We start from the raw sequence: 24,995 nt of genomic DNA, 5'->3' as shown, positions 1-24,995 counted from the left end.
TTCGTTTATCAAGTTTGTAGTTTGTTCTTTATTTAAATAAAAAAGCTTTAATAGAAAAAATAGAATAACACTGAATTATATTACAGCATCGTTCAGATAGGTATAGAAATTAAAAAATTGTTGGCTTAGTAAAAAGTTTCTACTGTTAGTGCAACTTAAATATTTTGACTATAAATGCTTCTTGCTTGCTTACGCTTAGATTCCAGTTAAAACCTATAAGGATTTTTAACTTCAACAGTGAACTGACACTCACTATCAATCTATTTAAAACTATCAATATATTCATGCTATTAAGGAAATTGTAACGTCTTGATTGTGAGGCTCATAATAAAGATAGTTTGTTGTGTAATCGAGTGAATTCTTATAAGTTAATACAGTTATATAAATACCAGAAAGAAATTCACCCATACATCCTTTAAATTACTTTTCCGCTGTATGACTGCCAAAAAAATACACATTTTGTTTACGGGAACAAAAAAATCATCTTACGTGCTTCCATTATAATCTATATATTTGGGTTATATTTATAATAACATAATCAAGATACTCATTCTACTAATATATTATTACAGATTTCTACTAACATTTTTAATATTTTATACTGTTACCGTCATGCTCAGTTTTATTTCAAATGATGATGATTATCTGATTGCACGAATTCAATCTATACATTTGATTACACTGTAAATTGTATAGTTATGCAATAATTTTAAATGTAAAATAATCAACAGATCATAAAAATGAGAAATAGAAGAAAATAAACTATTACGATACCTTTATTAATAAAGTTAATAGGTGAATGATGAAAATTAATATAGTCTAACTAATCGCGTTCAAATGAAATAACAATAAAACTATAGTGCCACTAAAAACAGTTATCCAATTCAGTAATTAAATAACTTTTGTGTCATTTAGTAATTTAAAAAGTTTCCTATCAGCTGAACGCCGTATCACTCTGTAAATTTGCGTTATGTAAGCTGTAACGCGTACTTGAGCCATATGTAACAGGGAGAAATGGCACTTCTATAGCGACTATTTTAACGGGTAGCGCAATAGTACAGTGAATAGTGAACTTAATGAATTGTTTTAGGACTCTGATATTTGTTTGACTTTTTATTCAAGGATCATCAGCAGTCGTTATACTCACTGTTAGCATATTCGTTCTTATGTCACATACAGACCAATAATTCAAGTTTCCTACATTAACTTAAAACTCATTCGGTCACAAATCATTCAATACGCGACAATCGGCAACGGTCGGCGTTCTTGTTCGAGCAGCCGAGGCGACCATTAAAACCAGAGGAAGTGCTGTTGGTTGATTCTCTGAGATACCTGTAATATTACTATCAACAAGTAACTGATTTGATTTCATCATGTTAATGTAAAATCTCTGTGGAAACGGCAATAAACACTTAGAAATGATTCTTGTCAAATATATTTGTTTGAATTTACTTGAATCCTCTCCTTTTGTACTTCTTATATAACATAACACACATCTAAAACTATTTATTAAAAAAATAAAAAGGTACCTTTATACTTCAAAATGTAGTTCAACGATTCAAGACGGCCACACGACGTATCATAACAAAATTCGGTTGAACAATGATTTTAAATTAAATAACAAAGAAATAAGCAATCTTGAAATAAAATAGAAGTTATGAAACTAACATTTACCAATATAATTAATGGATAAAAATAAGAGGTAATTATTAAATATTTTTGCACTAATGTTATAATATTAATGATAAGAATATCTCAAAATATTGTTAAATGTGTTTTAGCAGTGTAAATGTTTGAATTATGGTTCCTCTTATATAGTTAGAAAAATGTATGTTTTTAACATTATAAATATCTATAGAATGTTAAAAATAGCGATGAGTGTACGTATTCATTATAAATGATGAGTTTACGTATTCATTACAAGTTTTTACATATTTTTACAACAGGCGCATTTCATCCAATCTAGTAAAGAAGATCGCCAAGACTTACAAAAAAAATATCTTTAGTTTTACTTTGTAATTATTTTAAACACTTTCTAATTATATTAGTTTTTGATGGCAAACAAGTTTTTTTTGCATTGAACCGTTGGTATCTACTTGTTTGACTTTTTAAGCAACAACCTGTGTTCGTATAATTTGATTCTTCTCTTTTCACTTCGTTTTCAACAGAAAATGTTATTAGAATTAGTTGATGGTCTAAAATATTTAGTGAGTTACGAAAGATTCAAAAACTTCCTAAAAACGTTTTCTTCTGTGCTGAATATATATTTATAAAGAGTTTAAATTGAAGCCATATTTATAGTTGTATTCACAAAATAATATCCTCCTAAACGGCATCATCGCATTGTCAATGACAACACCATTCACCAGGTTTAGTCAACTCTTCCAGTTCTTGGTGATGAGGTCTAAAAGCGAATTTATTTTGTACACTGCAGATTTGTGACTTTAAAGAGATTAGAGGACATATTCACATTAAAAGATATTTGATGGTAGTACAAGCCGATAAATTTAAACACTTGCTTATCTAACGTTTGTGGTGCACATGGGTTATGCATGGGTATATTCGTGTTCAATTTGTCTGACGTACAAATTTATTTCAGTCATTATAATATGTACCGCTGCATAAGTTATACAATACAAGTCCATAAATGGATGCAACAACTTTTCTTGTGAATTTCGTTTATTTCCTGTGGAACAAGCCCAAATACGTCAATAGATATCCACCTTTTGTTTCTATGTAGCTACGATTTGCGGCAACAGATCTGGTTGAGGCGGCATTTAATGGTATCGTTAGAAAGTTCCGTTAAATATCAAAAAAATTAACTAAAAGTCCTCATTAACAATATCTGGAGAGAGAACTAAACTGGTTTAAATTCAGGAGCATCTATATCACCGGTAATATTTGGTTGGTGTATATCACCATCCTATTTCACAGTCTGGCCTGCCGTGCATCGCTATTGCTACCGTTCGAATCGGTACCATCATTACTCTAATTGAAATCACTTTCATACAGTATAAATTGCAAAAAAACACAGATAACTTAAAAACAATATTTCTACATTACGGCACGCGTGAAAGTGACGTCCAAAAATATTTGACACTGACTTGTTTGTAGATAAGTAATATATTATTTTAAGTTGTAACCACAATTTTTACAAATAAAGTGTATACAATTGATAAATAGTTATAGAAAATTTTCTAAAAAACTATAAGGATCATTAACGTGTATAGTCAAAAAGAACTCTCTTTGCTAAGCCATTTATTTTTGTTTGAGAGAAAGAATATCCACTTTCGGCTTTTTTGCAGACAGAGAAAGTATTACCGCTGGTGAATGAGGTTGGTTTATTAATTTTTTAAAGGGTTTATTACAAATTAATACTCCAGCAAAACGTTAGTTCTTCAACAGTTCGGAAATCTCGGAAAGTTATGTAATCTCTTTTAAGACTATCGCGATTGTATGTCTGTTGAATTTTAGTGAAAGTCTTTTGTGTTCGAATATTTTATTTAGGACTTTTCGAATTAGTATACACTAGCAAAAATTTTATAACTCTTCAATATTCTTTAGTTTTGTTTCGATTTCAATTTTATTTGGGAAGGCGTTACCAATCGTAATAAAAAGCAATTTCATAACTATATTTTGAATAGTTTAACCGATCTTCAGAGTTATCTTTGAAGCGCTTCCGCAATTTTAATACTAATATATTGAATAATCGGCCATCTACAACTTGGAAAACTACATATCTTTTTAGATGGGTGAGTTTCTAATATATTTAATTTGGACCTATTTATCTAATCAAAAATCTATCAAAATAATTTGCTCTTAAGATGTTATGGATGTAATCAAGTATAGATTTAGGGTTCTAGCGAACAATAGTATTCTACGACGTTTCTAAAAATAGCGAACCCTTTTTTAGAATGGTAGAGGAATCTTTTGTCCTATAATTATAATTCGTTGAAATTATAATTATAAGAAAAGAACAAAGTCCTTAACATGAAAGCTTTCTTTTTCTGTGATAGTTGTTAGGAATAGTGTCCAATAATTATTAGAGACGATCTTGCCCGTTCTGTAGCTATATATAGCCAGTTCAAGTATGTATATTATGCATCGGTATTTGTCTTTTAACTTCAAACAAAACTTCTAAGTCCTTAAGGACTACCTTTGCCAGAAATTTTTATACAACTTTAAGAGGAAAAATTTTTTTTCAAGTACTGGTATATCATTGTTAGTAATATATAAAATTTGTTTACTTTTATCTGTGTTTTTAGTGTTTACGTCAAATTATAAATTTTTGTGAGACATTTACCTTAAATGTATTTAAATTAAAATAATGAATTTAACAAAATGGATCCACAGAGGAAAGTTACTGCTGGACCTATGGCCCCGTCCAGCCTAAAAACAGCACGTAAAAGCTTTGCTGTAACCAAGACATATGTGAAAGATATGAGCCCTCAAAAGGAAATTATAACCGTCCACACAAGCACACCTAACATTGAACATAGATCGTTTCACAGTGAACAAAATCAAATTTATCAAGGAGAGGTGAATGTGCTGTCTATAATGTAAATTTATTTTTCAAATAATATACTTTTAAGATTCTTTATATCATAATTAAGAACCATATAATAATGTTTTCATTTCAATGTTATGATAAATAAAAAAAACCCTTAATACAAAACAACGGTTCCGTTTCCTCTTATGCGTGCAAATTTCGTTTAAATATATATTTTTGATGTTAATTGACATCAAAGGATCAAGTATGCACCTATAAGTATAAGGTGGTAGAGCCTCGCTGTAGTCAAGTAACTTCAGCTCGAACGATGATCCACGTGAAACAGCCTTCAATGGCTTTATTTCGTCCGGTGAATGAGAGCGCCGGTTACCCTTTCACTGTTTCCATCCTTTCCCTTTTCCCACTCTTTCCTCTGCCTTTTCCTCAATCCAGGGAAAAACACATCCGCAAAACTATGTTGCAGATGACCATGAACGACGGTTACTACCTCTGTCAGGTATGCCGTCTACTCGTTTGTTCCCTTTAGCATAAAAAAAGTCTGTTACTACCCATTCGGTATCACACCATATTTAAATGTAGATATATATTTTAATAGAACCTTCGAGATATGTATCGAAAACAAAATAAAAATGTTTTTAGAGATACAAATAAAGAAATAATGTGTTGTAAATATACTGAGGACGTTAAAGACATTGCTGCTGGTTTTATCGACGGCACTATCAGACTGTTCGATTGTAACAATGGAGACTGCAAACATATCCTTGTGGACGATGAGTGTAGAGCTTACCCCGGTCCGGTGACTTCTATAAAACACAGGCCGGTTAGCAAAGCCCATCCTATCACAAATATGCTTCTGTCATCTTGTACGTAAGCATTTCTAAACCGATCGCCATCTTTGATATATAGTTTAAAAATAAAATGGATACATATTAACAAAAAACTTGAGTTATTGCAGATGTTAACGGATGTATAAAATGCTGGAAATATAAATATGAACAATGTTTATACACAATAAGAGAGAAACGACAGACATTAGGATTGTGTTATCATCCACGTTACAGCAAATTCGTAACATATGGAGATGACGCTAAGCTAAATATGTACGACGAGGAAGCACAGACGCAAGAGAGGGCATTCTACTCAAGGTAAGTTGGTTTCTACATCTATAATAGAATACATAGCTTATGGTAAGAACAAATCTTTAGTAGGAAACTTAAGTATTTTAAGTAAAATTAAAAGTATAACATTAGTTTCTTATATACATTGGATATTTATATGAACAGAATAAGATTTTAATGTCGAAAAAATTGTTGCAGTCAGCGAAAAAATATAAGAGATGGTCATACTTCAAGGATATTTTCATGTGTTTTTAATCCTAAATCTCACCACGAACTTATATCTGGTGGATGGGACGACACGATCATGTGCTGGGACGACAGGCAACCTTATTCAACGAGGTATTTCTCCGGAGTACACATGTGCGGGGAAGGTTTGGACTTTGATAAACCAGGGAAGCAAGTAAATACATATAAGATTTAATGTACTGTTACTAAGTACTAGTAGAATAGTAGTAGTAGTGGCTATAGTTTATATAATCTTTACCTCAAATACCCACGAAGAAAAGTAGTAACTCCAGTTTGTTTCACAATAACGGTCTTTGTTTGTTTCTACATAAAAAACAGGAACAATCGTTTCGTTTATAACAATTTATTTTAAATTTAAACACAGTTTTATTACCCATAATCTTGCCCACATATTTATAATTAATCTTCAATTTTGACGGTTATGCCCATTAAAATGTGATTACATATGTAATCCTAGACAACAAATAATTTTGTCAAATAACGTCTTTTAAAAAATAAAAATTTACGTTACCGCTATATGAAAGCACATACATTATTATGTAGCAATTGTATCTTGTACTCATAAATTTAATTTAATGTACATAAGTACACGAAAATAGACATTAGTGATTAGTGACTTTCCATTTTGGATTTGGGTTAGATTAATAGGGTATAATATACTCACTTTTAAAAGCGTATCCATAGCTCTATATAATATACAGACTTTCATAAATATTCAAATATAACTTGTGTCAAGACCAAGCTATATTTTAGTGTATTAAACTTTTTTATAAAAAACATTTTTTTAGATAAAGTTGTAAAAATAATCTTTAAATCTTTTAGTATCCTCAGTCAATTCATTAATTAAAGAACAATACTACGTGAAGGCAAAGAAGGTACTGGGTGCAATTTTGAATCGTCCGCCATTTTGGATTTAGACTGACGTCACTTATCTAGGCTTATATTACGTTTAGAAATATGAGCGAATTTTTAACAACTCTTTTTACTATACATATTGTATTGTTATAATACTGATTTAATTTTTTTTAAGATTCTAACATGTTCATGGCAAGAAAAAGATACTATTCAAATTTGGGATTATGGATCCTGTAAACTCATAGAGACGATAGAGCCAGATAATCATCACTCAAAACTGTATTGTGGAAAAATGGTTCCACAGACAGGTTTAATTATCTGCGGTGGCACTGAACTAAACATACTAAGAGTTGTTGATATTAATATGAAGATTGTAAGTATATTTCATATATGTACATACATATAAGAACTACTTACTGTTCTTTATATTTGATAACCGGAGGTGTTTTTGATGGTTACACTATCTTTTGTTTTTGTTTCAGACGGAATGTTCTATACGTAACAATCCAGGTGCTATATACGCATTCGATTTTGGCACGATAAGGAGAAAACAAACCAAAATCCCAGACACATACAAAAAAATAAGCGAAATACAAAATTGTCCACGTGTCGCATTCGTTACTGGAAAGAGATTACAAACTGTAGACTTTGGTTGAAATGGTAATCATATTTGTTATTTAATAAGAAAATACAATAAAAAGATATTTTAAAAGTTGTACATCCGTTGTATCGAATTTATTCTCTTTTAAAATCACAATCTCTACTCACAAACAGCCGTTTAATACAATTTTATGTGATAGACAAATACGCCGTGATTTCATTTTGTAAATAGTATATAAAACTCTAGAAAGATAAAATATCCAGTTTGGCAAGAATTCATAATAAATAAAAGTAATAACTACTACATAGTATTATACACAGGATTCGAACACCTATTATTCGACCGGTTCAAGTTGAGCCTCGTCAACGGATGGGTTTTCCCATGCTGTAATTGTTTTTTATTTTGAGCTTTCGACATCACAGTTGATACCACTACATTAGAGTAGTCGAGGGGAGCGAGCGCGACCACCGTCGGCACCACGGGCGGCCTCTCGCCCCCGGCGCCGCCCGCCAGACCCGCGCAGTACGAGTTGCGCATACGAGCCCGGCTGTCGACCTCAGACGCCAACTTGCACTTCTTGGATACAGACTCTTGAGGCGCTTTCACTCGAATCGGTTCCGCCGCGGATTCGGAACGCGTCCGGCCGGGTTGGTCGTAGCGGTCCACGAGCACGCGCACCGACAAATCCTCAATTTGCGGTTGTCTCGTGCGAGACCCCGAACGCCGGGGGACCTCCGACTCGGAACGAGCCTCGAACTCCTTTTTGAGGTTGCTGACGAGGCCCAGCGCTGGCGGCGGAGGCGGACCGGCGGGCGCGGCTCGTGGCAGGTCTCCGTGCGAAGACGCAGCTAGGCGACGGCGGCGCGGACCGGCGCGCAGCCACGTGTCGGCGGGCGCGGAGGCGGACAGCCGGCCGCCCCAGGTGCAAGCGCCAGAGCGCGCGGCCGCCAGCTCCTTCAGTATGGCACAGGTCTCGTAGAACTTCCTCTCGTTGGCGGCTATGTTCGAAAGAGGGCGGGTGCGCTCGGTATGCTCCCTTATGACTGCCAGGTCTGCGGGAGGCGCAGGCTCCTCTCGGACCTCTCGCGGGCCCACCGGTGGTCTCGCTCCGCGTGTATCGTATGACCCCCACGACGAATGTCGAGACAGGTCAGCGACCACTGCGCTGTCGAACGAGCTCCACGAACTCTGCCTGCTGGGTGGCGGCGCGTCCTCCTCGCCGCCCCTCCTCTCCTCCAACTCTACGTTGCGTTCTAACGAATTGTATATAATGTCACTCAATTTAATTTTGTCTATGATACCACTGTCACTCTTAACTATATAATCACTGTCCGAGACTGTCCGGACCTCCTCGCAACGCGACCAAGCGGTCTCCCCCGGATCCCAGGTGTGAATTTTCTCCACGTCTAGGTCGGGCTGGTTTAATGTATTCTGTATTGGAGATGATTGATTTTTGCCACTAGATTCCACAGGACCGGAGCTCTCTGATGATCGACCAGAAATAACGTCCCCGGAATTTCCGAAATTCAACCTGTGGTTTCTTTTGGGGATATCTTTTCTGTCGCTCGAGGCGGCACTCTCGATTTCGTTAACGATGTGTTTGACTGAAGGTGCGCCTTCCTCCTTGAGCCGTATTATCTGGTTGGGCGAGACGCTGTAGGAGCCGCTGGCGCACGGCATGAGCATGTGTCTAGTCTCGGAGGCGAGATTCTCCAGCGACACGGAAGTAGGCGGCAGTAACTCGGCAGCCAGCTTAGTGTCGGGAGACCAGGACCGCGGCCGGCCCGAGTAGGACCCCGTCAGTGCCAGCACCAACGGCGTCGGCTCCATATTTTTGTTTTCACTCTTTGATGATGAGATCGGAGCTTTTAAGTTAGTTTCAGATTTAGAACGCTGTAACTTCTCCTTGTTCTTCATGGCGTCCAGTATGCCCTGGTAGGTCTCCAGCTGACTGAGGAAATTTATGTTCGGTTTGATACAACTCCTCTTAGTCTTCACGTGCTTCAAAGCCTTATCGAAATTCCAGTTGAAAGCCTTCATGGCGTAAGCGATAACGACTGAAGCCGACCTACTTATTCCCATCTTGCAATGCACGAGAACCTTAGAACCTTCATTTCTAGCTTTGTTTATGTACTTAAATGTGTTATCCCAATGTTTTAGTAGATCAGTCTTTTCGTCGTCATAAACTCTAATATTTAGGTAATCAAACATACCCGGAAAAAAATTATCTATTTCTCTTGTCACGTTGAGTATATGGCGAACTCTGAAATATAGTTTTGACATTGAACTTGATCTGAATAAAATAAGTACACGATATCATCGAAATCGATTATAACCTCACCCGTTTCTTTGCAATTCCTCCAAATTGCTGGCGTTCCACTCGGAACCCAGGTACACGTGGTCGAATATTTCCGTCGGCGCGTCCATTTGTCCTAGTATCGTAAGCATCTCTTGGTCTATGAACGACTTGAACTCCGTCAGGTCCATGTCTAATTCTTCCTCGAGCCGTCCTCTGATAGCTTTGCTTGTAACTTCGTCAAGATCCACACTCATCATAATTTCCTTGAGGGTGCATCTGATCACTCGTTCCGTTTCATCACGCTCTCGCGGCCTGTAAATGTAGTGATATATTATATATATATATATATATATTTACATTCAATTAATATCGCAATAAAATATGTCATAGATATGATTGAGAAAATATAAAATTTAAATATTTGTTGCCTCATAACTAAAAACGGATATCTACATCGCATTTTCAACCAAGTTGTAGAATCATGATATTGAATAATAAAGGAATCATTTCGGTGGAGAAAATATAAAATGTATACATGCAGAAAAAAAAATTTATCAATGTGAAATATAATCTCCTTGATTTCAACACACTGAAATTTCCAGTGCCAAGTCCATTGTTTAAACATTAAAAATATACTACAAGAGCTTGAGAATTGTACAAAGATGATTATTGAAATTTGCATAGTAAATAATTACATATTAATTCGAACAGAGAACATTTATAAGCCTAATTAATTTTGTTTTGCATTTTGCACATATCTAATGCTTTTAATTAACGCATTTGCCAACATCCGATACAATTCTAGGTCAAGAAATGAGGTCTAGGTACTGTACGCGCTCAATATCGCAATTAAGGTTTTCAGTTCGTTATATTTTTGGAGGCTCGCGAATTGGAAGAAGTGATAATAGTGGCCTAGGTCGCAATGACCGCTGTGTAAGAAATATCTTTTCTATTTACTCCGTCGTCTCAGAAACAGAATTATACGAACTAGACTAAGGTTACTTTCTAAGTGTCAAGTGATGACTAAAATTAAGAAGTATATACAAATATGACCCAGATTTTGATTTGCCAATTTCATAATCGATTTTCATCTTTAAATAAAACTGTATTTTGGTATATGAGTCACGTTTATTCTCGTCTTGAAAATTTTTACCTGACAAGATCACAAACAAAAACAAATATGTATCCTACCTCACCTGAGCAATTATTCGTCAGTCTAAAGAATCCTCGATACCTAACCTATATACTTAAGTCTGAAGATCAAACTTTTTGAAGATAAAGTATCTGGGTGAAAGTATATGACTGAATGATAATTAGTGTTCCTGTGTAATTTTGAGAAATTATTCTACTCTCTTCTAAATCCTGAGCATTATTATCTAATCTAATAGGGTATCTACCCTAGATTATCACCAGACTTTTTATCCGTCATGAAAGCCTAACCGTCAAATAGTTTTGATATTTTGACTTCTACGTATGCATAATGAAGAATTTATCAGGACCAATTATTGTGACCTCTTCAATCGTATCATACCTATGCCTGAGCGAGTCAGGTGACGGTGGTCGCCTCGACTCGATACTGTCCATGGCGTGCCACTCGTTGAGGCAGGAGCGGTCGGAGTCCACAGCCCTCTCGTAGTGGGAACACCAGCCGTGGGACGAACCACCAGCGAAATGGTTCAACTCCCGGGCCCGGGCGCTCGCACGGTGAAGCGTTTGTAACGCTGACCTGATCATATGCACATACCTTCAGACACTAAGCGAGATACTAAAATTTGATAGTTATACCTATCGTAAAGTTTGAAGACATTCTGTATGCGAAGACTTTGCTTGCATCGTCACACTACACAAAGCGTTTTACGTTTCTCATTCAAACTATGCGTGACGATGCCAACTTAGACTAAGCATACGGATCATGTAGCATAGGTAATACACAGACAATTTTTTGTTCGCAGGTCTCATACTTACATCATAGCTTTATAAACATTTTGTGATAATAATAATAAAATAAAACTATGTCAAGCGTAATTCAAATTTCCAGTGATCGGTCGCTTAATGCCTTAATACACGCGTGTGTAAAATGTGATAAACTATCAGTAAATACATACCACATGGCCTGAACGGACACTGGTTTGAATATGTGCTGTTGATTGCATACACAAACGCTGAAACCGCTGTGGACAATGAAACATTAATTAGATATTGTTTCTGTACCAGCTGGGGAGTCTGTTACTGGTGGTAAAGCCTCAAAAAAAACTTAACAATTCGATTAACCTTAACTAACACTAAAGAGATTGTGAAAACGACGTTATCCGATACGAAAATTCGTGCTCGTCGATTGGAGTAGGTATTATGCTAGAATGGTATTTAAATGAGACGAAGCTTACGCGGAGAAGGCGACACTAACTTAACGTATATATCAAGGGCGTTCCTATAACTTGCTTACGGCTTGAGCACACTTACTTTAGTCATCATAACGTAATTTTTACGTATGTTATGCTCGTTTATACAAAACATATTGTGGCAGATAGAAATTTATGTCACATCAACTTTCTGCACTAACGGTAAAAAGTTTTTAATTCTATTTTTTCTCAAGAGAAATATTTATGATCACAGTCCGAAACCAAATCTACAGAATTTGAGCATTATCAATGTGATAGTTTGGGGGAAAAAACGTATTATTGAAATAAACATGTCTTTAATGTAACACGAACCCATCACCATCGAGTTTGATGGAGGTATCGGCCAGTACCCTCAGCACCAGTCCCACGGTGGTGCGCTCGTTACAATCTATCCCAAGCAGCGCTGCCTCATCACATCGACAAACCACCACCAGGTAACGAGTACGACCAGCGTGGGCGCTCTCCAGCTTCACCGCCTTAAAAACATCATGTTGAGGAATTCATGAGAATTATTCATAGAGATTATGTTTATTCCTTATTCATGAGAATGTTGTAGTGCAAATCTAATACAAGAATATAATGAACTTTAACTAGATAAGTTACGAACAGACAATTAAGGGATTAATAGACAAATGTAATAGGAGCGATACATATATGTCGTGATTGGTTCTTGTAACAAAATTTCCAGAGTTAGTTAAAGTTTTCCTGAAACCCAAAAAAGCTCCTAAAGGTGATCGTCTGATTCTTATCAGTAAAGATGTTCCATTATTTTACTTTATAACTGTACCATTTTGAGCGTCTCCTCCGGGCGCACCAGATAAAACATGGACTGTAGGTGGTGATGTATGTCGGGCTGCGGGTGCACACGGGCGGGAGACGCGCGCCGGTCTGCGCAACCCTGCTCCGTACTACCGAGCACCAACGCCGCGCCTTTGTTAGCGAAGTAACACTCATTGAGACTGGAAACATGTATGAAATTAAATTTCTCTACATCAAGGAAGCATAGTCGCAATAGCATTAACTAAACTGTTAACAGACTATATAAATCTTAATATTATTTAACTAATAGTACGAGAAAATATCAATAACAACTGCATGTCTTTACATAATACCCAAACCAATTATTTGAAATAATATCCGGAGGTCTTATTATAATCAATAATCCTTCCAATCATACTGATATTATAAACGTGAAACTTTAAACGATGAATGGATGAATATGTCTGGATGTTATTACTCTTGTCACGCAAAAACAACTGTATACCTGGTCCGAGTTTACATCGTCCCAATACATACACCGCGATTCCTTTTTCTCATTCAATAAACTACGTCAAAACTATAATGTGCGAAGAGTTAGGAATGAAAAATTGTTAAAGCTTCGTATAAAAAATAATTAACTTAGATTAAGCGTAATGTTAATGACGTTAATAAGAAAAAAAACAACAAACATTGCCTGTTGAAGTAACACGACACAGACGATCGATGACGCTGATGGTTTGTTAGCATTTGAATTTATTTTAAGCACGCAATATTTTTTTCTCTCTGAACGGGTACAAGTTACTAGCAAAATCTAGTTATATATTAACAAAACACTAAATTGTAATATTTAAGATAAATTGTTCCGTACATCCGAACAATTTCCCTCCTTCTTAGTTATAGGCTCCTTTAGCTACATGCCACTATTAATAAAACTTGTAGAACAAGAATCCATTTTATCCTAACGAAAAAAGTAGCAGCGCCGGATAATGGCATTGACATTCGTTGAAAATATGGCAACCTAAATTGTAAAGTATAAAAAAATTATAACAAAATATCTAGCGTGAACAAGTTGAGAAATTGTACGTTCCAAGTATCATCGCCACGGAGTCTTGACTAGCTGCAACACGGTGCCCTTGAAGGAAGTCGCGATACGTACATAAGTTTTTTCGACCGTAATCACTTTTTAAAATAATGCAACCGCGAAGCGTATGAATGACGCCATTTTTTTGTGAGGTGCTGCAATCCATCTCGGCTGGTCGTTTTACCTTCCTTTCACCGAACGCAACTAAGCCGAGACGCGTCTGACGCGCTGGCTGGCCCTTGAGCCGTGGGCTCGCCGTGTTATGTATAACAGTGATTACTCATTCAACTTCACTGTCGATTTACGATAAAAATACACCTTGCAATCTAACAGTCGCTATATTAGTACTTCCATTTTACGTCTCATATTATACTTGAATATAACAGCACTGATTAACACTGTTAACATACATCTAGTGATTGTATAGATTCAGTTTTTTTTTTTGTATAGAAATTTATAAATATGTAAATTGCTTCAACCTGGCGTATATTAGCTCGTTTGATTAAACTTTATTAAGATCAAAAAGATGTCAATTTAAGCTGTTCATTGAATAGCATCAAATTTACATTGTCACTACCACTACAGAGGCAAGGGCGGATGCCTCAAGGTTCGTTAAAAATAGAGCGGCGGCGCGCTGCCAAAGGCGCGTTCACCGCTTATAGTTGCGCGTGTATTATACCGCCACATCTGCATCGCTTCTTCATACCGCTTTACCCAATTTAGGGCAACGCTCGTCTCCGAAATATGGCGTGACGTGATGGCTCAGAACAGTACATGGGTGTTGTGCCCTAGCGATTAAATATGACAATAAATATAACCACGGCAATTATTAGTTAGTTTAACGTACGGGTCGAACATAGTATTTTAACTGATGTTAGGATTAGGGAACCAATGAAATCATTGTAATATTAATTGCGATTTGTCAAAATATATTGTGAAACGTACTAAAAAAAGAAAATAGAATACATAATAAGATGTCCTTAAATTTTTATTGACAAGCAATATATTGAGTTAGTTATATTAGTCGCAGAGGATTCGATTGTAGTTTGCATGAACCGAACAAATTATCTGAATACGCAAAGGTCTACAGGTATAAAGTTCATCAAAAATTCCGACACGAGAAACAGATAACAAAAGGTTGAATATTTCATTTTCAAAGGTCCCATAGATAGATATTATATTAATTTTGAATCTGTCTTTATATAAAATAAATTTTAAACATGTGTTATTTACTTCCAAACAATTCTAAATAGAGGAAAATTTAGATTAAGTATTGATTGCATACATAATATTTGGAGTACAACACTTGCTTTGCGTGAGCGAAGCAAATCGGAAGCTAGTAATTAATACATGTAATCAGGTTAATTTATTTCATTAAATCGGTTATTTATCATACGTTAAATTACATTATAGAAGAATCAATGAGCTTCTGCAATAATTATCTCTCATTAGCTTCTTGTTTCTATTTCATCTATTCAACTTAATGTAGGCGATTGAGATAACCAAAAATACAATACCATTTACAAAGAAATTCATTATCTTTATATTGGAATTTCGTAACGGTAAGTATTAGTCACACAATAACTGTTAGTTGTAATTATTACAAAATCTGTTTTAAATTATCCTATCTAACTATCGATCGTGAGGAATGTTTTTACATTACGCTTAGAAATGTCATTGCGTCCGCTCGCTTGTTTCAAAATAACACAAAAATGTTCAGCTTTTGCGGTTTAAAATCTATACAGCTAACAGCTATACGATCTATAATTTAGTATGAAATTCATTTATGTACATTCAAAACAAAAATATTTAATTAAAAAGTTCACGACGATAATATTTAAATTAAAAATAATTATGTAAATATTGTTAATCCAAAAACTACGTACTATAATGATATAAAATTAAAAAAAAACAACAGGTACGTACATACTGACACAAATAAATCGTAATCATTTTTGAATTCTTTAAGTAAATATATTATTTAACAATGAATGTCAACAAATACATCTGGTGAGAGAAAACACATAAATCACTTTTAACGGTCACTAGCAACGATGTTGACGGCATGTCAACAATTAGCCGATAACTTTATCAACAGGCTAATGCAGTACAACATTACCTGAATGCCACCATTTCCGAGACAAAGGAAACTTATTCGACACAACACTATCACTAATTATGTCACTTTTATAACTAGAATTAGTTTTTTATATATTAATGAGTTTTTTTAGCGGCATATAAGCCGAAGCGCGCACTACGAGCACCATCCGTCGCTGTCTGATACACAATACAACACGCGGTCTGATCACGGAACGTAGTGAGACTGGCATCAGTTCGATATCCCGGCTTCCCTCGCACCGACCAGTGTAAATATAGACGCGACTCTGAACAGGAACTACGATCGAGCCCGATCAAGAACACGATCGGCTCCATGAGATCTGTTGCGTTCTGAATGCGTGCTATATGGCAATGTGACTTGAGTGAGTTGCAATACTAAAATAGTGTTACGAAATTAGATTAAAAACATAACCGATTTTACGAAAACTATTTTCTGCTAAATTAATTGGACTTAGTAAAGGCTGGTGTGTACGGAATTGCAACCGTTCGCTATAAACTTTAACACTACCAAATGAGCGTTAAGAATATAAGAATATTTTACCAACATTCCAAAAATATTTCGTATCGGACTAGTAAAAATTATAAATATATCATTCACTGCTGGTCGAGCTTTTATTGATTTATTATGATTGCTTTTACGTCAAAGAAATGCGTCATTGTCAGATTTCTTGAAAACTATTCTGGCAGTTGGAGGTAATGAAATAAAATGCGCAGTATATAATTTTCACTTAGCATATGACTTACAAGAAAAATTATAAGTTAGGCAAATTATACATTAGTAATAAGCTATTATTTCTCAACACAAAAAGTTTTTAATCTGAAGATATCGATTAAGTATTCACCTCTAAATAATAATAATAAAAAAAATGGCCCATTATAATTTAACCCCAATTACTCTTATTTACTTGTATAAGTATGTGTTGATTGGGAGGACAATTCCGTTCTATTTCAATTAAATGTTATTGAAGAAATAATGCGCCTTTCAAATCGATAAGAACAATTTGTTCATGATTAATGACTGAAACGCTGTCGACTACTAAATGAGGGTAAAATGTGGATTTTCCATAGAAAATAGTAGTATTAATAATAATTAAGGGCTACGTCTTAAATAGAAAAATAATATTGCTTAAGTGATTATACCCTACGAGGGTGACAACACCTAAATCTGAAAGGATTTGCCTTCCATGCTCTTTAGCTACCAACGGCCTTGGAAGGCGAGAGATAATATATATATTTCACATTGAGCTGCTTTTAGTTTTTCTCTTGCCTCAATTACGTAAATATACATACAGGTCATAGATCATTCATATCATAGTGCTATTTTATCGATCTATTTAAATGAATTTCTCAAATTAAAAATATTGCTTAAAATTTTTTTACTATACATTTTGTGAATTAATGTGTAAAAAGTACATTTTCCATAATTTTTGTAACGACGTCTTAGTGTACTTCTCAAATGTAAATCCACCTGTTTTATAACTAAGTAACTAAGATAAGTCTTCGTTGGATGATACTCATATACTATGTGTACTATAGCAGGGTTATGTACTAGGTATATGTATATTTTTTATATCTTTTGTGGAGCAGCCGATGCTAGACCACAGCAGAATCGCCTTGTAGGTCCTGTGGTTTAGCAGAAGAGTCGCGCGTGGGAGACCCGTGGGGTTTCAGTCGGTAGTGCGTCCTTTTCAGGGCGAATGTCCGACATAATTTGTTTTCTTCCTCCCCAAGCAAAGGAGTATGTATAAAGCATTTCCCCATGCACAAAAAAAACGGTATCTGTATATTTATACTATGTGCATAATGTTGGTTTATCTAATTCGTGGTTCATCCCTAGTTTTAGTCCAAAATCATTGACAAGCCTATTATTACTTCTAAATAAGAGCGACCGCTACTCGGAGTACACAATGTACATGTAGTCATAAACACTTAGTACTACATAAACTTCGCGATGAGATCTTTTATCTATAATCTACCAATTAAAGCTAAATGTAGCACAAAAATATTACAACATACAAATAACAAGACCACATTTTACATAATATTATATAAAAAAATCATTAAAATCCAAAATATACCGTTTTTTTACGATTTCATTGATATACATATATACATCGGCCACATTACAAAACGCCTAGGAATTTATAAAATACGATGATATACGATAATTATTTAAAAAAAAAAAGATAAATTTTTTGTTTTTCTTAGTCCATATATAGGCTAAATGATGGGCCATAAATGTGAGGTATGCTAAAGTAACTGGCATTGAAGACGCGATGTGTTGCTATGTTATAATGAATATAGCAATATTGAAAAGAAATCATCAAAGAATATTGAATAAGTGAATCGATCAATTAATCAAACACGTTACATGCAAATTAAATATGTATGAAATTAACTGATGTTGAAGACTTTATATAATAGTATAACATTATTGAATAACATCCTTTATAATGTCAAATTTATGATCATATAACTTGCGTTATTACCTCTTACTGGTTCGATTCCCGACATCCTCTTCTGTGACTTCAGCTGACTTTTCTTCCTCATCCTGTGAATAAAGAAAAATGCTAATGAAATTCTCTAATTATTAATTAACATAACATAGTATGAAAGACAGATTTTTGTATTCAATAAACTATACGTAATGAGTAATTAGTAAATAATATTATTGCTTTTAAATACGTTATGTGTAAATAAGTATATAGTATTTCATATATGTATATAGTTTCTGAAAATGATTTCCATATTATTAACTCCGCTTATTCTACCTATCAGATTCAAAATGTCATCTATATTTAAATTTAATAAGGGCACTTGAAGCCAAGGTCAAAGTTCATCTATAAATTATTAACCTCTTATCGCTTAATTTATAAATTTTTGTTATTTTCCTGTTGTAATACAAGGAACTATCGTTTAATGTAGGGACGTCACATTGTCTCGTTCGCGTTACATATAAATAACAGAGATCATAAGAAAACCAAGCGAGATGAAATAGATCTTATATATTCTTTATTAGATACATTTTCTCTTTTTCTGTTCCAGATAAAGGAGAAGTTTAATAAAACAATACTATTATGGACAATTGACAACGACATGAATAGAGAAGTATTGCACATAAATGACATTTCCGTTCAGGAGTTTAAAAGGAAAGAAATATTTATAACTAATTAAACAAAACAATTTCAATCAAACTAAAAGCTTTGGGTATTGAGTTATCGCCAATACAAGGAAATAAAGCAATACTATTTCAAATATCGCATGTGTATATCTGGACGCTTAGCATAAGTTTGCATTATCACACTATATACGAAGCGTTTCCGTTTTCTCGTTCAATAACACAAGTTAAAACTTATGTGTGAAGATTTAAAGATTAAAAACGTAAACGTATACAATGTATCAGTTATTTTGTAAAGTTAATAAAAGTGTTATTATTTTTTCAATACTATCAAAAGTTTTTAATTCTTAACACCAATAAAATATACATATAACAAAACAATTTAACCCTTACATTAATTAACGCATAAGATTTATTTGTCCCCATATATCTAATGTACGTAAAAGCAAAAACATATCTGTCGCGTCCTCCCTCGTCCTGACGCTCACATATCTCAGGAGGTGATTAACATTATCACGAAGACTAAACCAAAATAGTGGAATAAAGGTTGCTAAGAAAAGAAAAAATATCTGTCCCCCTATTTAAGGTACTCCTATTGAGTTTAATACCTGTTATAAAATACGAAAATACGACTTATCGTCTTAATACAAAACTATATTTATTTTTGTAACCTCATTGGATATTCTTAATATATTCTAAGAACATCTCTATTAATGGAGATATATTAAATAAAGCAATCAAAAGTAGACCTGAATCAGAAAACACTACAAATCATAAAGCTTTCAGAACTTTAGCAAAACATATGCTACCTTCAATTACTTTAGTAACTAACTACACCTTGGTTTACCATATTAGGAATAAAACTATTTTCAACTCAAATATTATTAATTGTCCCCAAAATACGAGTCCTTAAACTGTTACTCCAAAAAAATTTCAAGAGCACAACAAAAAAAATGCACTTTACTAAATTTAAATTCGATATTCATGTCAATCAATATATGTTATATCATTAATTTAGAATTCACCAATAATGAATATAATTTAAACGGACTTTCAAGTAAAACAATATTTAAAATATTAGTTACTGACTTGCCTTAGCTTCTCAACACAAATATTTTAATCATTAAATAACTTTAAAAGTATACAAGATAAAATTTGGCAGATGTTGCCCGATAACCATTAATACGAAAAATGTAATAAAAAATTTTTTTTAATCAGTTGTACTCCAGACTAGATAGATTGACATTATTTTTTTTTTAGTATGAAAAATTATTACATTTCAAGAATTATCAACTTGATATTTCTAATTTGCAGGTATCTTTATTTCAAATGGTGTAAGGGTATCCTATGTCGATTATTAATTCTGACAGGAAATTTCTGCTTTCGTAATGTTGTCCTTATAAAAACTATATCTGATACTCCGCATTTATTTAAGATAATAACAATTTTAAAATTAAAATGACATTTAAAAGTTTCTCACAATAATAAAAAAAATTCTAATAACCAATAGGCTATGATCTTGTACATGAATTAAACATATATAGGAAAAATTTAAAAGCTATTTATTATGGAATTTTATATTTCATCAATTGTTAGTACTGTATATTATCAATCAACATTTATATAGGTTTCAATTGCTTCTCATTGATGCAATTGCTGAAAAAATTTTGGCAATTTGAAACAATAACAATTAACAAGCAGTATAGACTTGTAGCTTATTGGCAAAGATTTTTTTCTTCATAGGTCTGGGGACAATGGTGGGAGTCTCAAGATATTCTAATCGCAGCTTAGAAGATAGTCAATCATAGTATAGATACTATGATGACCGTTTGTTAAACCAGCACTCAGATAGAGCAATTGACCAGCCTTTATTGTTAAATGATTCCTACATGATTTGCAATTGTTAGTGATACAATGTTGCAATATCATTAAGGCAGCGAGTTTAAGACACAAGTATAAAACCTCAGCACTGTTCCACCAAAACTTAAAGTACCTTTTTCTGAAGGCAGCAATTGGCCCGAGGTTCACATAGGTTCAATCACCATCATCATCATCATCATTTCAAATCCATTTATTATGAAATAAATCAAAATTCCCTTATTACTATAATGAGGAATTAATGTTACGGAACACTATTAATTTCATGCAGTTCCCATTGCTCAAGTTTTTCACCTTTCTAATTGTTTTCAGTGTCACAATCATAAGGAGTGGGTTATGTAATATCTTTATTTATATAAAAGGAATAAACTCCAATAAAACATTTCAATAAAAGAAAAACAAATGGCTCCAAGACACTTCAATGACTAACTTAAAAATGCACAAGTTATAATTTTTTGAATTTATAGTGCAATTTTTAATGAAATGCCATATTGCATAAAATCAAAGAGATCAATTTGATGACAGAAGCAATTTTTATAAGTAATTAATGCAGGAGCTGGAAAAAAAAATAAGTTCTTTTTAATAATCTGTTTGGTTAACAAGTAACACACAGCCCACAAGCCAAATAGTTTATCCTTTAAGGAACTACATATCAAGACATAGATAACTGAAAATAATGTAGGCATATTCGATGATTTGACTGAAGCCACAGACACTGTAAACCTTAATTTCACTGGGAAAGCTGGAGTAATATGGGATTACATTTATTAACCTTATCATTTTTAGAAAAATCTTTCTGAGGGTTCAGCCTTAATTTACAAGATAAATTTATGCCTGACATTTTAATTCTTTCATATCTCATATCTCATAAAAAAACTGTCAATAAACAAGTGTGCCAAAGTGCATTGAGATAATGGAAAATTGTATTGTATACTTAATCAAATAATCCTATGCCAAAATTGCATTACATCATTTTAGGTGAGCTGATATTAAAAAAACAGCTGAGATCCACCACTGGCTGTTTGAGAGTTATGATGCCAAAGACAGACACACACAGACACTGACATCAAATTTATTATATCTTAAATAAAATATTTATAACCTTATTTTACCACTCTTTGTGCCTTGATATTTTGTACAGGTTTTTTTATTATTATTATGTTAAATAATTTGCCTGTGTTATTGGAACCCAAATCTGACTTAGATTAAATAAGGTTCTTTACTTTTGGTGATACAAAAAATAATTGTCAAACAACAACAAAATTTATGTCATATATATGTTCTATAAATTTGTCAATCTTATGTATTTCATTAAGCTATACTGGAGTTATGAGCTCCCGATGTGAGAGGTCTTTGATGTAACAAGATCTTTTTTGGTGACTCGTTCAGGTTTTTATCGAAAGACATATGCAAACTAAATTTTACTTTGGAAGGATAACATTTTAAGTGAATATTTACAGTCAAAACTAACAATGACCTAGAGAATGTTTACAATATCATTTGGGAATATTTTTTTATAAAGCAGGTATAATTTATTTACTTAAATGTGGTTATTTTTACAGATTTATGTTTTATCCGAAGACAGAACATGGTTTAATATATTAAATATTCTAAACAGACAATATAGTAGTAGCTCATATCTTGTGGTTACAATACCATGATTTATTTCATGATAACTCTGAATAATAACTAATCGACACACCTGTAACAGTCCCGAAAAGTAGAATATTGTTAGCAAACAATTAACAAAAGTAAAAATAATTAATATTTTTTGTAATCAACACCAAAAACATGACATATAATGTCGGAAATAACATATATTTGTTCAAATTAAAATTTCTCAGTAATAGAATGATAGCAATTAACAGCAGAATAACACTACCATATGGTAACCATAGAGCTTCCAAGAAATATTATTACAACAATTCAATGAGAAATATTACTGAATGGAAGATAATTATGGAAATCTTATTTCAATATTATTATTATTATTAAACATATAGCAATATTATTTATTTTGCAGTATTAAAAACATTATCAAATATGACATTATATATATATACTTACATATTCATTACCATATATGAGACAATACCTGATATCTTGATGTAAAAGTAATAATATTCTCTTAAAATATTTTATATAGATTCATGGTTATCACAGTTAGGGATATCCAAAGGAAAAGTATTTAAAATGTCTAAGATTATAAAAACAGGAGATTTTGGAGTAAAGTATAAAGTTAAACATGTCTTTCACACATAATACTGTGTGCTATTTAATGAAATACAAGTGTTGTTTAGAAAAGATAAAAGACTTAGAGACTCGAATTATATGAAGAACTGCACAATCACAAACATTATATATATAAAAATATTGAGTCAACTAAAAAATAACTCATTATAAGGAATAACAAGAAACATTCACTTTGTAATGAAAGGTACCCATAAAGTTTAATGTCACAATAACAAAAACTATAACGTTAATTAAAGACTTCTCCTGAATCCTGCTGCTTAGTATGTGTGCTAAATTATTGACCTAACTTTACACATCCGCTATTGTTACTCACCGCTTTCTTTGGTGTTTGAACACTCGGAGTACGACGAATTGTTACAAGTGCCATACCACATTAGTCCTAACCAATCATTATCGAAGTAATACACAATCACAAACATAAAGTGAATTAATATCGACTTATCATAATACTAATCTTCAGATGAATCATAAATATAATGTAAAAGCTATCTAATTTACTGTACACTCGTGTAGCACTCACGACATATTGAATATGCTTAAACAATTTTGTTATTATTTAACGTTTCAAGCACTTTTACGAACGCGGAACATCGAAAATACTCACTTGCATTTGCAATGAAAATTGAAATGCAATGGACAGACAATTATTAAGATAAAATAAATTATCTTAATATAGATACAAAATATTATCCTTTAAATGCCAAATTCGGCCCTGCAGACGCGGCTACCTAAAATGTGTAAACAAATAATATGCAGCTTTTAGTTGTCAGGAAATTAAAAACTAAACAGTAGTAATAATTTTATAAAGTTACTTTTAATAATATGAATTAATCCTATTATTAAGAGTGTTTATATTATATTTCTAAAAATATAAATTCCTGTAAAACATTGTATTGCTTTTGTTTCTTTTTTCTTCTTTTATTAAACTTTGTATTTATTTCATTGAGTGAAATTGAAATATATATAATTTTACAGCAAATTTTTTTAATCAGCTTTTTATGGTTTTACATAAACTTATATGAATATATATATTTTTTGGGTAATGAAATATATTGTTTATAATTTATGGATCCTTTCCTGAGGAATTTTTTTTTATTATTATAACCAAAAATATATTTAGAATGACAACCTTAAAATAGCTTCTAAAATCAGGATGATTTTTTTGTCTGTATAATTGAAAAAATAAATTAAAATTAAAATTTTAATTTCAAATCGGAGTTGAAAGAAAAAAATATATATGAAATTACATTTTGCAATTATACCTAATAAGATTTAAAAATATTACTTTAAAAATTTTATTTGTCTATCACTTCGATGAATATCATCATTTAGAACTTATGCACTTCAATATGTTGTACAATTTGCAATATAAAATTAAATATCATAAGTTTCTTAAGAAAAATAATTGATTTAACTGCAAAAATATACAACTGCTGCTTATGCTATGTAAATGTACGTTATTTTCAAAATTCTAGTTTACATTGTAGGTACTTCTCACCACTGATGCTGTTTTCTTTTATTCAATGCTTTGGCATAAAAAAACAAGTTACTGTATAATGTAATTTTTTTAATAAGTGTGTAAAACTTACTTTGGTAACTTTTAAATCGTGTTTTTTTGTTCTTATGGCAAAGTTAACAAAGGCAACTAGTTAATTTACTATTCCATTACGAGCGTCCACCTTTTATACAATACCGCTGTTTATTCAGTGCTCATGTTGCCTTGCAATTATTTATTTAACTCAATAAAAAACTTCAAAACA

The 24,995-nt window shown here is 32.9% G+C and overlaps 2 protein-coding genes across 9 annotated transcripts; one reads left to right on the top strand and one right to left on the bottom strand.

Moving 5' to 3' along the window:
• Window positions 1-1,568: 1,568 nt before the first annotated feature.
• Window positions 1,569-7,516, top strand: LOC116767253 (uncharacterized WD repeat-containing protein alr2800-like). Of its 7 annotated transcripts, none has more exons than XM_061527184.1 (7): window positions 1,569-1,702; window positions 4,354-4,559; window positions 5,150-5,373; window positions 5,466-5,655; window positions 5,827-6,028; window positions 6,905-7,102; window positions 7,212-7,516. In XM_061527184.1, the coding sequence occupies exons 2-7, from the start codon at window positions 4,375-4,377 to the stop codon at window positions 7,383-7,385; spliced, it is 1,173 nt and encodes a 390-aa protein (XP_061383168.1). In that variant the 5' UTR covers window positions 1,569-1,702; window positions 4,354-4,374; the 3' UTR covers window positions 7,386-7,516. The 7 variants fall into 7 exon arrangements, with proteins under 7 accessions (XP_061383168.1, XP_061383169.1, XP_061383167.1 ...); XM_061527185.1 differs by lacking the exon at window positions 1,569-1,702 and adding an exon at window positions 2,313-2,369; XM_061527183.1 differs by lacking the exon at window positions 1,569-1,702 and adding an exon at window positions 3,155-3,335.
• Window positions 7,434-23,861, bottom strand: LOC116767252 (protein phosphatase Slingshot). Of its 2 annotated transcripts, XM_032657502.2 has the most exons (8): window positions 23,549-23,861; window positions 18,476-18,537; window positions 12,816-12,987; window positions 12,341-12,504; window positions 11,735-11,800; window positions 11,161-11,355; window positions 9,672-9,941; window positions 7,434-9,593 (listed from the first exon to the last, which is right to left on the bottom strand). In XM_032657502.2, exons 1-8 carry the CDS (start codon window positions 23,600-23,602, stop codon window positions 7,631-7,633), a joined length of 2,946 nt encoding a protein of 981 aa, XP_032513393.2. In that variant the 5' UTR covers window positions 23,603-23,861; the 3' UTR covers window positions 7,434-7,630. The 2 variants fall into 2 exon arrangements, with proteins under 2 accessions (XP_032513393.2, XP_032513394.2); XM_032657503.2 differs by lacking the exons at window positions 18,476-18,537; window positions 23,549-23,861 and adding an exon at window positions 15,988-16,321.
• Window positions 23,862-24,995: the final 1,134 nt, after the last annotated feature.

The sequence above is a fragment of the Danaus plexippus genome (assembly GCF_018135715.1).
Source record: "Danaus plexippus chromosome 9 unlocalized genomic scaffold, MEX_DaPlex mxdp_24, whole genome shotgun sequence".
Lineage (NCBI taxonomy): Eukaryota > Metazoa > Arthropoda > Insecta > Lepidoptera > Nymphalidae > Danaus > Danaus plexippus.
Note: the sequence above shows the minus strand (reverse complement) of the source record. Positions and strands in the feature narration are given on the sequence as shown.

Excerpts from the sequence above, each read along its gene's own strand:
- LOC116767252 (XM_032657502.2), bottom strand. The coding sequence starts at position 23,602 with ATGGCACTTGTAACAATTCGTCGTACTCCGAGTGTTCAAACACCAAAG. Across the intron at positions 18,538-23,548 it reads TTCAAACACCAAAGAAAGCG|GATGAGGAAGAAAAGTCAGC; the intron begins GTGAGTAACAAT and ends CTTTATTCACAG. Across the intron at positions 12,505-12,815 it reads CGGAGGAGACGCTCAAAATG|GCGGTGAAGCTGGAGAGCGC; the intron begins GTACAGTTATAA and ends GATGTTTTTAAG.
- LOC116767253 (XM_032657504.2), top strand. The coding sequence starts at position 4,342 with ATGGATCCACAGAGGAAAGTTACTGCTGGACCTATGGCCCCGTCCAGC. Across the intron at positions 6,029-6,904 it reads TTGATAAACCAGGGAAGCAA|ATTCTAACATGTTCATGGCA; the intron begins GTAAATACATAT and ends ATTTTTTTTAAG. Across the intron at positions 7,103-7,211 it reads TTGATATTAATATGAAGATT|ACGGAATGTTCTATACGTAA; the intron begins GTAAGTATATTT and ends TTTTTGTTTCAG.